The 14,275-nt window shown below is 39.5% G+C and overlaps 1 protein-coding gene across 26 annotated transcripts in view; it reads right to left on the bottom strand.

Moving 5' to 3' along the window:
* The window catches only part of PCCA (propionyl-CoA carboxylase subunit alpha), a 409,555-nt gene that overhangs the window by 236,013 nt on the left and 159,267 nt on the right, over positions 1–14,275 (bottom strand). For all 26 annotated transcript variants that reach the window (XM_081548961.1, XM_081548973.1, XM_081548977.1 and 23 more), the window contains one exon: positions 4,437–4,473. In XM_081548961.1, the coding sequence (XP_081405087.1) occupies positions 4,437–4,473 (37 nt within the window). The remainder of the gene's footprint in view (positions 1–4,436; positions 4,474–14,275) is intronic.

Raw genomic sequence — 14,275 nt, 5'->3', positions numbered from 1 at the left:
ATTCAAGTATTTACTAGGATGCATACTGGTATTTGCAACGTACTATGAAATGTACCAAAATTTAAATAGATTAACAAACAAATAAGCAATAAAGCAAATTTAGCAAAAGATTAATGATGGAGTTTTGGTGTTGGGTATATAAGTATACGTACGGGGCTCCCCTGGTAGCTCAGTTGGTAAAGAATCTGCCTTCAATGCAGGAGACCCCGTTTCAATTCCTAGTCAGAAAGTTCCCCTGGAGAAGGAATAAGCTACCCACTCCAGTATTCTTGCTTGGGCTTCCCTGGCGTGGCTGACACAGTCAAGAATCTGCCTGCAATGCGGGAGACTCAGGTTCAATCCCTGGGTTGGGAAGATCTCCTGGAGAAGGGCACTGAAACCCACTCCAGTATTCTTGCCTGGAGAATCCCCACAGACAGAGGAGCCTGGCGGGCTACAGTCCATGGAGGCACAAAGAGTCGGCCACAAATGAGCACAGCATAGCACTTATAGGAATACACCGTAAAATTCTTTTAAAATATTGTCTGATTGAAAATTTTCAAAATAATACACCAGGAAAAAGTTAACAAGCAAGAAAAATATCCAAAAGTCATGAGTACTTTGCAGAGATTTAGAATATGGTTATAAAACAGAATGACTGATTGGAAATGTTAGAGTGTCTTCTCTTGAATACATGACACTTAAGCCAAGATATGAAAGATATCAGCAAGAGTGTTCCAAGCTTTCCACCCTACCCCCAAAAATCTTATTCTAAGTTTGATGTGTTCAAGAAAGCTAGTGATGTGTTCAAGAAAGCTAGTGAAAGCTAGTATGGTAGGCAAGGAAGGGAGTAGTACAAAATGGGATTGGAGAGAAAGGCAGATGTCAAGTCATTCCAAGTTTGTAGTCCCAACAAGGAATTTTCATTTTATCTAAGTGCAGTGGAAAGACATTAACAGGTTTAAAGCAGGGATCAACTGGGTGGGATGAGATGGGGTAAGTCTTTATTATTTAGAGTTTTAAAATATCACACCAACTGCTATGTGAAGAATGGCTTCAAAGGGTTTAAGAAAAGAAGTAGAGAAACTATTATCACAGTCCCTGTCAGAACAACGGTAATTTGGAGGAAAGTGTTGGTAGTCAAGACAGTGAGCAGTGAACATGGGAGATGTTTCGAATGAAGAACTGACAGGATCTATTGACAGAGTGACAACAGGATGACAGGGGAAAGGGCGCCAGGACAGAGCTCGGGTTTCAGCGCCAGCCACTGAGCACGTGGAGTGGAATCTACTAAGATGTAGAACCGTGCAAGAAGCAGGTTTGGAGTGTGATGACCTGAGGATCAAAAAATTTTCACCTAAATTGGGTATGATTTGTAACTGTGAGAAAGGCAGGCCAAAGAAAGGAATGAGAATAATCTGGAAGTTGTTAAAGACAGGGTTTAAATTTACAATTTCTTTTTCTTTCAAGAATCAATTTTGGCCTGATTGTATTAAGGACCTTTGATCCAGATCAAACTGTAATGTAAATCAAGCTCACTGATTGCTGTTGTCTATCTCTGGGGTTAAAGATAAACTCGGGATCAATAGGTCTTGTATCTTCAAACTTGGAGAGGTCAAAGGGAAAATATCAGGAGTGAAGATGACGGAGACAAGGAAGACTGAAAAAACAAGTACATAGAAGTAACATATTAAGTCTTAACTGTCTCTCACCCTGACAATGATAAGAGGCTATCTGACCCTTAAATTCCAAATATAACATGCTTAAGTGCCCCATACTATTTTACACAATGTGGTAACTCAAATTTTAGCCTGCATCCTCTAATCCTATTAATTTACCAAAGTATCTTGAAAAATACATGGTCCCTGGAGCTAAATGAACGTAAATTTAAAGCAGCCCACTACTCAGTAGCTCTGTGACCTTGAGCAAATTACTTACCATTTCTAATCCTTTGTTTCTTAAATGTAAATGAAAATAATTAAGACGAGAATTAGCATTAGAAATAACATTCACAAAAGTGCCTGCTACTGGGGAAAAAAATGCTCCATAAACAAGAGCTACTATTATGCAAAAGACACCTAATTCATCAATGCTCAAGGCAGTAGTTTCCTCCTTGGGCAGCACAGGAGAAAAGAAAAGAAGTACAGATGTGAAAGAAGGAAACCACAGAAAAGATCAATTTCATTTTCACCACATAACCCAGAAAGATAGTAAAACAGAAATCTATGAAATAGTTATGACCATCCACAACCTACAAATGGACAGGTTTGAGAGGTTTGATTATATTTCAGTTGTTTAGAACAGGGAACATATTTTACTAGGAAATCAATGTTCAGTTCAACTCTTGCACAAACTCACGAGAAGTCATTGAACTCAAAATGTAGTTAAAATGTGATAAATCTCAATAAAATTAGTATAAAAGTGATGAATCGCCAAACAATACAGAAAACCCAGAAACTTTAATAGTATGTAATTTAACTTATTTTAGAACCTGGCACTTGAGGGAAAAGGTTTTATGGGAGGTTTCAGGAGTGATTCAGAAGGGGTTTTCAGGGGAATTCCAAAAGCTTTATAAAGTTGATGACCCTGCCCTGTTCTTTATTATGTTTTATTTCACCTCAAATTTTATGGCTTCCCTTTCTTTCAGCATAAGCAAAACACTAGCACTCTTATATTTAATAGCCATGATGGCAATCATTCATTTTACAAATGAGAAGAAACAAGTGAGGAAGAATTAGAGGAAAGATAGGAAGGAGGAAGGCCCATAAAGGATGTGCCCAGATATTAAGAAAAGAGCCTCAAATTGAAAACAACCTCGGTAAGTATAAAACTGAAGGGGGGGGGGGTGCGGTTAAGCACAGCATTAAAATATTAAAGGAAGTAAGCAAAGTGACGAAACTGGTCAAAGTCCCACTGTGGTTAAGTGGTTATTTTAAAGGTTACAATTTTTTTTTAATTAAGTAGAAGACAAAACATGAAAGAGTAAGCTAAGCAACCTGTCATTTACACAAAGGACATTTTCAAGAGCTGAAATTCACAATTTAAATTGTGACAAACCAGTGTTAATTCAAGATTTTATCCTAATCTCTTTGTATTTCTCAAAAATTCCTCCAAATATTCTGTTCTTTTTGTGTAGATACTACTGTGATATTACTAATACGTTCTATTACATAGATAATAATAATACCTAAACGAGAACTAGAAAGACAACTTTTGACACTTAGAAGTACACAACGGAATAAAATTATTTTAGGAGAGTGTCCGCAAAAGCCAGCAGATAGGTTATAGCCTCTTAGGCTATGAGGAATGCCAGTGATTTCAAACCACAGAGAGAAACTGTTGATTTTCTTAAAGACATAAACCCCAAAACAGTCCCATGTAGTTCAACTTATTCAGAATCTAGCAAATCTTCCTGTGAAGTATTGAAATGCTTTTTCAAACTGTTGATGAGCCTGAAGAAATTGATTAAATGAAGAGCTGTTACAGTCAGATAAAATAAGATTTTCTGGGGCCTGGTCTCAAGTCCAGGACCTGTATCAGTCAAATCAGCCAAATCAATGCTCTCTGAATGAATAAAATAACTCTAAACAATCAATCTAATGAGAAAACAGGACTAAAGAAATGTTAATGTGGGGTGCTGAAGAGCTTGGCTCTATCAGTCCAGGAAATGCTAAGATGCTGGGAATTCCTAGCTATCAAGCGTTGTCTAATCTCTCTCATATCCCTACAAATTTCTATCAAATGTAAACAAATATGAACTGATTAATACAACACTGCATTTATTCAACAGTAGTACTAATCCATGATAACAGTAGGCCCTTGCATTTTCTTAATTACCAAGTACTAAAAATACACTAGTTGTCAAGAGTGCCAGGGATATTTTTGAAAATAAAAAGTCAGGAAGCACTGGCCCAGTGCAATTATACATAAAACAGGCAAGCAAAACAGTCATTAAAATGTTCTTCAGTTTACCTTTTACTCCAAAACAGAATATTCTGTTCTAATCTCTCACATTCTATTTTCTTTCCTAGCAAGATTATAAAGTTGATATTTAAAGTTGATTTTACCTTAGGAAAAGGTAAAAACTTGAAGAGCCTTGTCAAAGAGGAAATCCTCATTTTAATCATGAGTGCCCTTAAGTAACTTGCGGTCGACTCCATATATATAAACTTACATTCCATCCAGTCTCAAGAATGATTAAGACAATTCCTTCTTTTAATTAGCCAGTGACTTCATCTTACAAAAGAACTATCATGAAGGTCAAACTACTCTTTAAAGTTCACATTAATAATAGAATATGGTGATGCTGCTGATAAATTCTTCCAGAGGAACAACTAATCAGAAACCTGAAACTATTAAAGTACTATTTGCTCTCTGCGAATTAGGTATTACGTGTTTACTCAATCGTATCTGCTGAAAGACATAGAAACTCGACCAAAGTTAATTTAAGAACTTACCAATTTCCCTTGCAATTCTGACAGCTTCATCTGCATCCTGAAAAAGCAGGAAATGAGACTCAACATTAATCCCATCAGCCATTGCACAATGTCTTTAGGGCAGTCATATATTGCACTACTGTCTCCTCCGATTCATTTAATGTTCAATTTTACAACCTTCTAACTCTTTTCAGTCAGAGAAATGTAAAATTAATACCATAAGTGGAATGTAAATTCTACCTCATCATTATTATATTAAGAAACTCAAAGCAGTTGGAAATGAGCTGGCAGGAAGCACTACCAGAAATGCCAAATGATTTGGTGCAGTGGCTGGAATTTAAGGGCAGAATTTAGATGTTTACAATCAATACTGAATCATAAATCAGATCATTAAAGCTTGTCCACAGCCAGCTTGTTTCTGTCTCTGATATTTATACGTCATGTTTTCCTTGATTCTGTCAGCAGGGGGAGTTGATTCTCTATTGTTTGGGAGGAGCTCAACAGATTTTCCAGAGATAAAGTAACTAAATTTCCAGTTATCTATAGGAATTGCCAATTGTTCCTCTCAAACAAATTCCTTTAGTAATCTCCCTTCCTTTTTTTTTCATCCTTTTCTCAGGTACATAATTTTATCTTTACCAGCTGCACCTTGTTAATAGAAATTAAAAATCTTAAATTCCATGAACTATCTAGTGGAGGGAAAACTTCCCAAAAGCCTAGAAAAGGAAATGCATTCTAAAACAGCACACAGTAACACTAAGTCAACTTTATTTCAATAACAAATAAAACAGTACAAGGTAAGAGTTTATGAATGCAAGGATTAGTCATTGCTAAATAGCGACCAATGCTACTGAATGCACAAAAACTTGCCTTGAATCTAAACTATTTCATTGATCATTAACTTTCACCTAGCACGCCCAACATAGCACATTCCTGATACATTTCCCCCATAAACAGCAAACAAAAGCTGAAAAGATGTTAAATTCAAGTAAATCCTAGTAAATTTAACTTTTTAAAATAATTTGGTGACATACACTATCACAAGGAATGATAATAATGTTTTGAAACCACTGGCTGGTAAGAAAGCCTGAATTTTTGGAAAATAACTTTAAACTATCAAAGTAAACGCTGATTTTTTTTTAAGCTTTTACGTTAATACTTTAAAAATGTAGAGTAACCATGTCAGAATCCTCCCCCAAAATGGGGGGCGGGGGATGTTTATAACTGGTTCATTCATGTCTAATAAAAAAAAAAAAATCTTCCTTAAAAGTTTTCAGTACCTAATAACATCCCCTGAATAAGGAGGTTGGCAGGGGAAGTTGTCAGAAAAATTTAATTTCCTTTCATTAGCCAGTCTGCTCCACAAATAGGTGCTTGTTAAGTTCAAAGCGGTCCTGAAAGCGACATCAGTTTTAAGTCTTTTTTTTTTAAACTCCAAGCAGTCACATCTGCTAATGAGATTTTCCAAATAACAATTGTTTTCAAGTCAGAGATAAATCTATACTTCCCATTCTATCCCCTCCCTGCAAAAAAAAAAAAAAAAAAAAATCAAGGTTTACTGCTTTATTACACCTTGCTGTTTTCGCTGACCCTACATTCTCCAAATTTTAGCTTAAAGGGATAAAATTCCATGAAAAGGGTCATTTAAGAATGTTAGTGGTTTCCACACATTGAGTTTGAAGGTTCTTTGTTCAAGCCACTGACAGTTATTGGAGAATACTTCCCCTTAATAGCCTCTGTCAGGAAGTGTTAAACCTGCCAAATGCAGACAATTAGTGCCTCACGAACAAAATATAGGAAGAGTGCTGGCTGATGGAGACTGGATTATAAGAAGCCTAGAAGGAAACTTTTAACATGTCTTTTCTTTCAAACGTGTAATAGTATATTTGCGAAAGATATTAAAGAAAAAAATAAACCCTGTTATCTAAAAGGTTCATTACCTTGAGAGAACTAACAGGCAAATATTAGCTCATTAGTAATATTTTAACATGCATTTATATATAAATATTATGGATGGACTGTGTACAGAGAGAGGTATTATTTACACAAAGCAAAACTTTGAAAAATTCTTCAGCTGCTACAAATCCAACTCTTGCATAAACCACCACAAAATAATCCTGTGTCTTAACTAATCGGTAATGCTTAAGTTTTCCTACTACGAAAAGCAAATTCATTAAATGACCTTCCAAGTAAAATCAAATAGTCTTTAAAATTAGCTTTTCACTTGTCATTCATTCACTGCAGAATTATCTTCTTGAGTTCATATTATATACTAGATATTAAAAACCTCTATTACCAATTTCAATAATAAACTATTAAGTATACTTGGCTCCAATATGTTCTTTCAGCACATATATTTATAAAACTACTTTTAAAGGGATAAAAAGCCTGATATAGCTCAAAATTCAATGGCACTGACATATCGCACAGTGTAACTTCTTTGTAGGGCTGAAAGTGAGGGAAGTTGATAAGTCGCTCAGTCGTGTCTGACTCTCTGTGACCCCCATGGACTGTAGCCCCCAGGATCCTCTACCCATGGGATTCTCCAGGCAAGAATACTGGAGTGGGTTGCCATTTCCTTCTCCAGGGGATCTTCCCAACTCAGAGATCGAACCAAGGTTTCCTGCATTACAGGCATATTCTTTACCATCTGAGCCACCAGAGAAGCCCTTCCTATAGGGCTAGAGATAGAAAAACAATTCTTAGTAAAAAGAATTAAATCAACAAGAAAAAGACCAACAGTCATCAGGGAAAAATGGGCAAAGGATTAAATAAGAAGTTTACATTAAATGAAATTTAAAAGGATAACATATAAAATATGTTCAACTTTAAGCATAATTATGAGACACTACTTTTCATCCACCAGAGTTTGAGAAGAGCCAAGACCAGTGACCTGAAGGAGAACTAGCACTCTTTCCCTACTGGGTATAATCTTTTTAAAAAGAAACAGTCAGTATCTATCAAAAGTTTGGAGGCATAAATCTCTCGACCCAGAAATTTCATTTTGGAGAAGTTATCCTACAGATATACTCACATGCACGCACAAAGAGACATATATAAAGACATTTATTATTTTCACTTGGTTGGTGGTGGTTTGGTAAGGAAAGAAAATCAGAAGAGAAAAAAACAACAACAATTTAAAAGGCCTTAACTAAGGAAACTGGTACCATAAACGGTACACATATCAACATGGAATACTATGCGGCCTTTTAAAAAATGAGATTGCTCCATATGTTCTTATTCCTCCATTTGTGCGTTAATTAGGAAAATATTTACTGGGCAATACCACATGAAATAGATTTCACCCTTAGGGAACATACAGCCAAATAAGAGAAACAGAAAAGAGAGTAAACAAATCAACTGAGACTTGAAATAAATGTTACATGGAAACCAACAGTACAGAGGGAGCCAGTAAGACGGAGAACCTATTTTAGAAAGACTGCTCAGACAGGGGACTTCCAAAGGAAAATTTAAACTGAAACCTGAAGGGAACGGCAGTTACCCACCATGGGAAGATTAAAAAGAAAGAATTCTAGACAAAAGGAACAACATGTATGAAAACCCTAGACTAGAAAGATCAGTACAGATACACAGTAAGGACGTGGCAGAAAAGGGCAGGATGAAGCATCAATACAGGTAGAAGGTGAGGTCTGTTCTGACAGGACCTTATGGGATTCGTTCCCGGTTCAAATGCCTTGGCACTAGGCAGGATAATGATGGTTCAGATTTAGGTTTCAAGAAGATAACTCTCACACACTAAAGAGATGCAAAATATGATATACACTGTGGGAGGAAAGGAAAGTTAGAGGACAATACACAGCATGTGACCTCATCTACATTAAGACGGAAAAACAGACATCAGTGCTTATAAAAACTTACATATGGACATATTAAAAACCTCAGCTTGAGTTACTGTTCAAAAATAGGATTGAGAGCTGGGGGAAGGGGGGACTTTTACCTCTCACTGCATACCCTTAGTTTCACATTGAACTTAAAAAAAAAAAAAAGACCATAAAGATAAAAATTTCACACTACGTTCATAATTCAAAAATTAAATCAGGGCTTCCCTGACGGCTCAATGGTAAAGAATTGACCTGCCAATACAGGGGACACGGGTTCAACCCCTGGTCCAGGAAGAGCTCACACGCCAGGGGACAGCTGAGCCCGTGCTCTAGAGCCTGGGAGCCGCACCAAGGGAAGCCACTGCAGTGAGCAGCCCTCGCTCACCGCTCACCGGAACTAGAGAAAGCCACGCACAGTAACAAACGCCCAGCAGGGCCGTAAGTAAAATAAACCCTTTTTAGAAAGTCCACCTGCCACACTTGAGGGTGTTACTCAAAGCATCCGACTAGTGATTCCCAGACCACTAACTGTTAACAAAATACAGTGGCGGTGGTTTTTGGTTGTTAAGTCACGTCCAACTCTTGCGACCCCACGGGCGGTCTACCAGGCTCCTCTGTCCATGGGATTTCCCAGGCAAGGATACTGGAGTGGGTTGCCATTTCCTTCTCCAGGGGATCTTCCCAACCCAGCGATTGAATCTGGGTCTCCTGCGCTGGCAGGTGAGTTCTTTCCTGCTGAGCCAACAGGGAAGCCCAACACAATATAATATTCCCAATACCTGCTTCAAATTTTCATGACTTCTCACGGCCTCAGAACCAAATTTCGGCTCCTTCACTCAGTTTCCATACTTGTTCCTGTCAGTCTGAGCCACCCGTCCATCCTAGTCTCGCTCTATCCCAACGCCAGGCACTCTCTCCAGCCTTTCCTCAGTCAACGTGGCTCAGTCAGAAACTCTTATGCTCCTTCACCAAACCAACTCACAGCACTGTACGTCCCACACTAGGCCTGAAGACACAGGAGAGAACAAGAAAGGCTCCTCTGTATTGTAAAAACTTACAAGATTACACCCTAGCCCTGTGTAATCTATAGCCTAGAGGAAAAGACAGATCTTCAACACGACTGCACAGTAACCGAGAGGTGTGCTGCAGAAGCAAAGAGGGCACGTGACGACAGGGGATCGCAAACTCAAAGACGGTCTCAGGAGGCTTCTCAGACGCAGTGACTGTGAAAAGAGACCCAGGCAAAGACGTCATGGTGGAACACAGTCAGGGAGGCTGGGGCCTGAGAGCGAGCCCACTGCAGAGTGAGGCAAGGCCTCACTTTTAGCACAGACTTTTAGCACAGAATTCACTTATTAGTAGTATTTGTGTATTGTCTTCCCCTGTGTACCCCTGATCCATTAAAATGTAAGCTCCAGAAGAGCAGAAATCTCTGTCCTGTTGGCTCAGCGATGTATTTTCAGCGCCTAGAACAATGCCTGGCACATGCAAGAAACAGCTGTTGAGCGCAAGAAGGAATGAAGGAAGGAACAGATGAATTCTTTAGAGAGAGGTGAGTGGGATCTGCGGAGTCCAGCCGGGAAGCAGCAGTCTGAGAGACAAATGACCGTTCTCTCTGAAAGTGAGGGGGGCTTGCTTTGAGCTTCACCTAGACGTCACTCTCTTTAGAAAGCCTTTCCAGTCCTATGCCAGGTTACGCGTCATTGCCCTGTGATCACATCACACCCTGCCCCTCCATTAGGACAACCCCTGCCACACTTCATCTCCAGGAGAGCCCTGACTAGCTCACTCGCTCTCTCTGCTGAATCCCCAGAGCTTAGCAAATCAACACATTTCTTGTTGAATGAATAAACAACCATCCATCAGCCTCCAAAGAAATCAGTCTGTTGTGACAAGATGATCTCCTGAATGACTGACTCCAGTGCCAACAGCACTTCTCATCTCAGGAGCATCGACGTTAGAAGGGGGTGAACCTGTGTCCAAGGAGATATCTAAGTGACACACAGGAAAGGGTTGCTGTGCATTAATATGGAGCAGGGGCTCAAGAGCCAGACAGGCTCCGGTTTTGCCCTAACATTTTGATGAAATATTGTCGACACTGGGCAAAACCAACTCCAGGTATTGACCCTCACGTCTTAATTCGCAGTCAAGCACTTTTCTCACTGTATCAGACAATTTCAACTTTTGAAACTTATGTTTTCAAAAAAAAAAACTACTCTTAAAAAGAAATATATAATGCTACCCATATAGGGATTTTTAAATAAACATTTCATTAATTTTTTTAAAAAGTCAAACTTTACATGGTAGTTAGCTTTCAAAATGAAGGGTCACAGTTTGAGTTATACTAAAAAGTAATAGAAAGCAGGTACACTTCAACTTAAAGATATTAAACTTTATTTGATAAAAATGTAAAATAAGTATTAAACTTTATTTTACCAAATACACTTTGCTCTTTACTTATATAAAATAAATCTCTTTTAAGCAGAACATCCTTACTTCTTCTACTTCACAAACTTGACAATATTTGAAGAAAAAGTAGTACTGATTCTATTCAACACTCTCCCTTTAGAACATCCTTAAGACAGTCCTCACATCTCTCAAGTGGACACTAATCCCCTTGAAATGGAAAAAGAGCCAAATATGAAAATTTCAACAGAAAGAACAAAACAAATTTGATGTTCTTGCTTCCCTTAATTTTCCACTGAAGTATCTACAATATTTTCATTTTAATATCAAAGTAATAAAATTAAGATAACACAGAAAAGTACAAAAATAAAAGAAAAACATATTAAGAATAGTAGTAATCCTGATGACTTCAACACAAGAGGCAGGAGAAATGATCCGATGACATCATTTGATTCTTTTCCTCAAGCAGTAAAAATTCCTGTCATTCATTCTGTAATCCCAACTTGTCTTGAACTAAACTCAGTTTCTAAAGTTATTTAATGCATGGAAATACTGATGAGGAAAGCATTGGAGGAAAGCATTAAGTTATAAATTCTAAAACAGCGGTTCAAGAAATGGAGAAAGAGGAAAGAACCCAACAGAACCAGTAACCATTTCTTTTACTCCTCTATTTCAGCACAACTTGCATTAAGTGAGCTTTATCCAACCCAAGAATAAAACAGTGAAAAATTCTGTTTTGCAGAGAATATGGTGGGAACGGTAAGTGATGTTGCTATAACCAAGTAAGTGAAAGTGAAATTGCTCAGTCATGTCCGACTCTTTGTGACCCGATGGGGTACAGCCTACCAGGCTCTCTCGTCCATGGAATTTTCCAAGCAAGAGTACTGGAGTGGGTTGCCATTTCCTTATCCAGGGGATCTTCCTGACCCAGAGATCAAACCCGGGTCTCCTGCATTGCAGGCAGACGCTTTACCGTCTGAGCCACCAGGGAAGCCCCAAGTAAGTAGATTACAAACATGTAAAAAGAAGCTAAAAAAAAACTGGCTGCCTTTTCTGCAAGCCTAATATACCTGCTGGGTTTCCCTGGTAGCTCAGCTGGTAAAGAATCTGCCTGCAATGCAGGAGACCCCGGTTTGATTCCTGGGTCGGAAAAATTCCCTAGAGAGAGGATAGGCTACCCACTCCAGCATTCTTGGGCTTTCCTGGTGGCTCACACAGTAAAGAATCCGCCTGCAATGCAGGAGACCTGGGTTCGATCCCTGGGTTGGGAAGAACCCTTGGAGGAGGGCATGGCAATCCATTCCAGGGGAGAATCCCATGGACATAGGAGCCTGGCAGGCCACAGTCCAGATGCAGCTGAGCAACTAACCACAGGGTACCTCTTAATGGTATACAGCACCCACTTGTGAGTCAGGGAGTCCCAGTCGCTAAGAGCAAAGGTGCTGGGGCCAAAAGGCATGGGCTCCAATGAGGACTCACTGACAGCGGATGCATTACCCACCAGTGTGCCTCTCTGGAATTAGGTTTTCTCATCTGTATGATCGACATGGTATCTCATAGGGGTTATTAAGAAGATGAAATCAGTAAGAGATGAAACACAACAGAACAGAGCCTGGCAAGAAGTAAGCACTCAGGGCTGGCAATGTGATGAAATGGGCAGCCCGCACCCCCGACTATCAAATGTGGTTCTCTCCTGCCTGGCCCTGGTTGTTCTATCCTGGGATCATCGCTACTCTGAAACTGCATGATACAGAATACAGAACTAATACTGGTGCTACAGCACCACAAAAAATGTGTCTAGGGAACCTCCAGCGCACTTGCCTGGATCAGCTGATCTGTATACTCTTCCTAGTGGGTGAGCAGGGCTTGTCTTGGATGGGGAAGGAAAGGAAAATCTGTAACAAAGACGCAGATTCAAATAGTCCTCCGTGACACCAAACACCCTGTTTCTTTCTACAATGATGCTGGTGTCAAATACCACTTCCACCATCTGCGATTCAGACCACACCTCTCCTCCCTCTCTCACCACAGACAGCCTAGTTACCAACCCCAAATTCTGGGCTCACTGGACCTGAGTCCTGCTACTCATCCGTACGGGAAGCCATGTGGGAGTTTACTTACATCAGCGGGTTTTGAACAAAACATTGACTGTTTTTGAAGGAAAAAAGAAAAAAATCACTGCTTCAAGACATTATGGGGATATGTTCTATCTGTGCACAAAAAGCTATACACCCTCAGTTCAGTTCAGTCACTCAGTCGTGTCCGACTCTTTGTGACCCCACAGACTGCAGCACGCCAGGCATCCCTGTCCATCACCAACGCCCAGAGCTTAATACACCCTCAAGTCATATACAAAAATAAAGCAGAACTTCCAACAATCCTGGGTTCAAGAAATAGGCTCCCGCTGATGTGTTTTCCAGATAACTCTGAGTCAAACGAAGACTCTTTCTGCTTAATTTATTTGCAAATCTAAATTTTAGCACACATTTCTCTAATTGTAAAACAGCGTAATAAACATGGCTGAATGAATCTTTTTTTTGTTTTCTTTTCGAAAATATAAAGCCTCTGAAGCATCATCAGGAAAGTTATTCTTGGTTTAGCAGGGAAAAAGGATACTGATGTCTAACAGTATACTTTTTGATTACTAGGAAAGAGCTTTGTTTTTTTGGTTTTTTTAAATGATTCCCTTCACACTAGTTTTCTATAGTTATTATTTGGCTCTTTCTACTAAAGCAAAAGTGCAGTGTTGAAAATCTGGCTAATGAGGTGATAAAAATAATTACTACTGTGAACCTACAGTATAAACCTCATTCAACTACGTTAACGTAACTCTGAGATGCAAATATTACTGTTCTCTCTTGCAGAGCAACAGAAATTCAGATAAGTTTCATAAATATCCCAGGAAAAAGGTAGGTATTAGAACCAAACAAAGCAATTTAACCACTGGTGATTCCTCCCTCTGCTTCACCCCTGACATCAAAGGGATCATGAAATCTTCAACCTCACCCCTGACATCTAAGCGATCATGAAATCTTCAACCTCCAGCATTTCCCCACACCACCTACGTGGCTCCACCTAACACCTTACTTTAGGCCATCATTTCTTGTCTGGATTAAAGAAAATCCATTCTAATTGGCCCACCAACCTCCAGCTTTGCACTGCTCTAATCCATTTTCCACATCACAAATCAAAATAAGTTTTCTAATTCCACAATTTCGATCATGTTAGCTCTTCTACATGAAACCAGAGACTCCCAAAGCCACAAAAATGATGCCCAAGCACAGCATTCAAGGCCACACGTGGGCTCAGTCACTCAGTCGCATCTGACTCTGCAACCCTGTGGACTGTAGCCCGCCAGGCTCCTCTGTCCGTGGGACTTTCCAGGCAAGAATACTGGAGTGGGTTGCCATTTCCTTCTCCAGGGGAATCTTCCCGACCCAGGGATCGAACCTACATCTCCTGTGTCTCCTGTGCTGCAGGTAGATTCTTTACCACCGAACCACCAAGGAAGCCCTGAGACCACACATATCTGGATCCTAATTATCTGTTCAGCCCCGTCTTACTACAGCCCCTCACAGGGTATCCCCGCAGTCTTTTAAAGCTCCTGTGGTT

The sequence above is a fragment of the Giraffa tippelskirchi genome, chromosome 12 (genome assembly GCF_054371585.1).
Source record: "Giraffa tippelskirchi isolate mGirTip1 chromosome 12, T2T-mGirTip1v1.2.pri, whole genome shotgun sequence".
Lineage (NCBI taxonomy): Eukaryota > Metazoa > Chordata > Mammalia > Artiodactyla > Giraffidae > Giraffa > Giraffa tippelskirchi.
The sequence above is the reverse complement of the archived record's forward strand: the minus strand, read 5'-3'. Positions and strand labels throughout refer to the sequence as shown.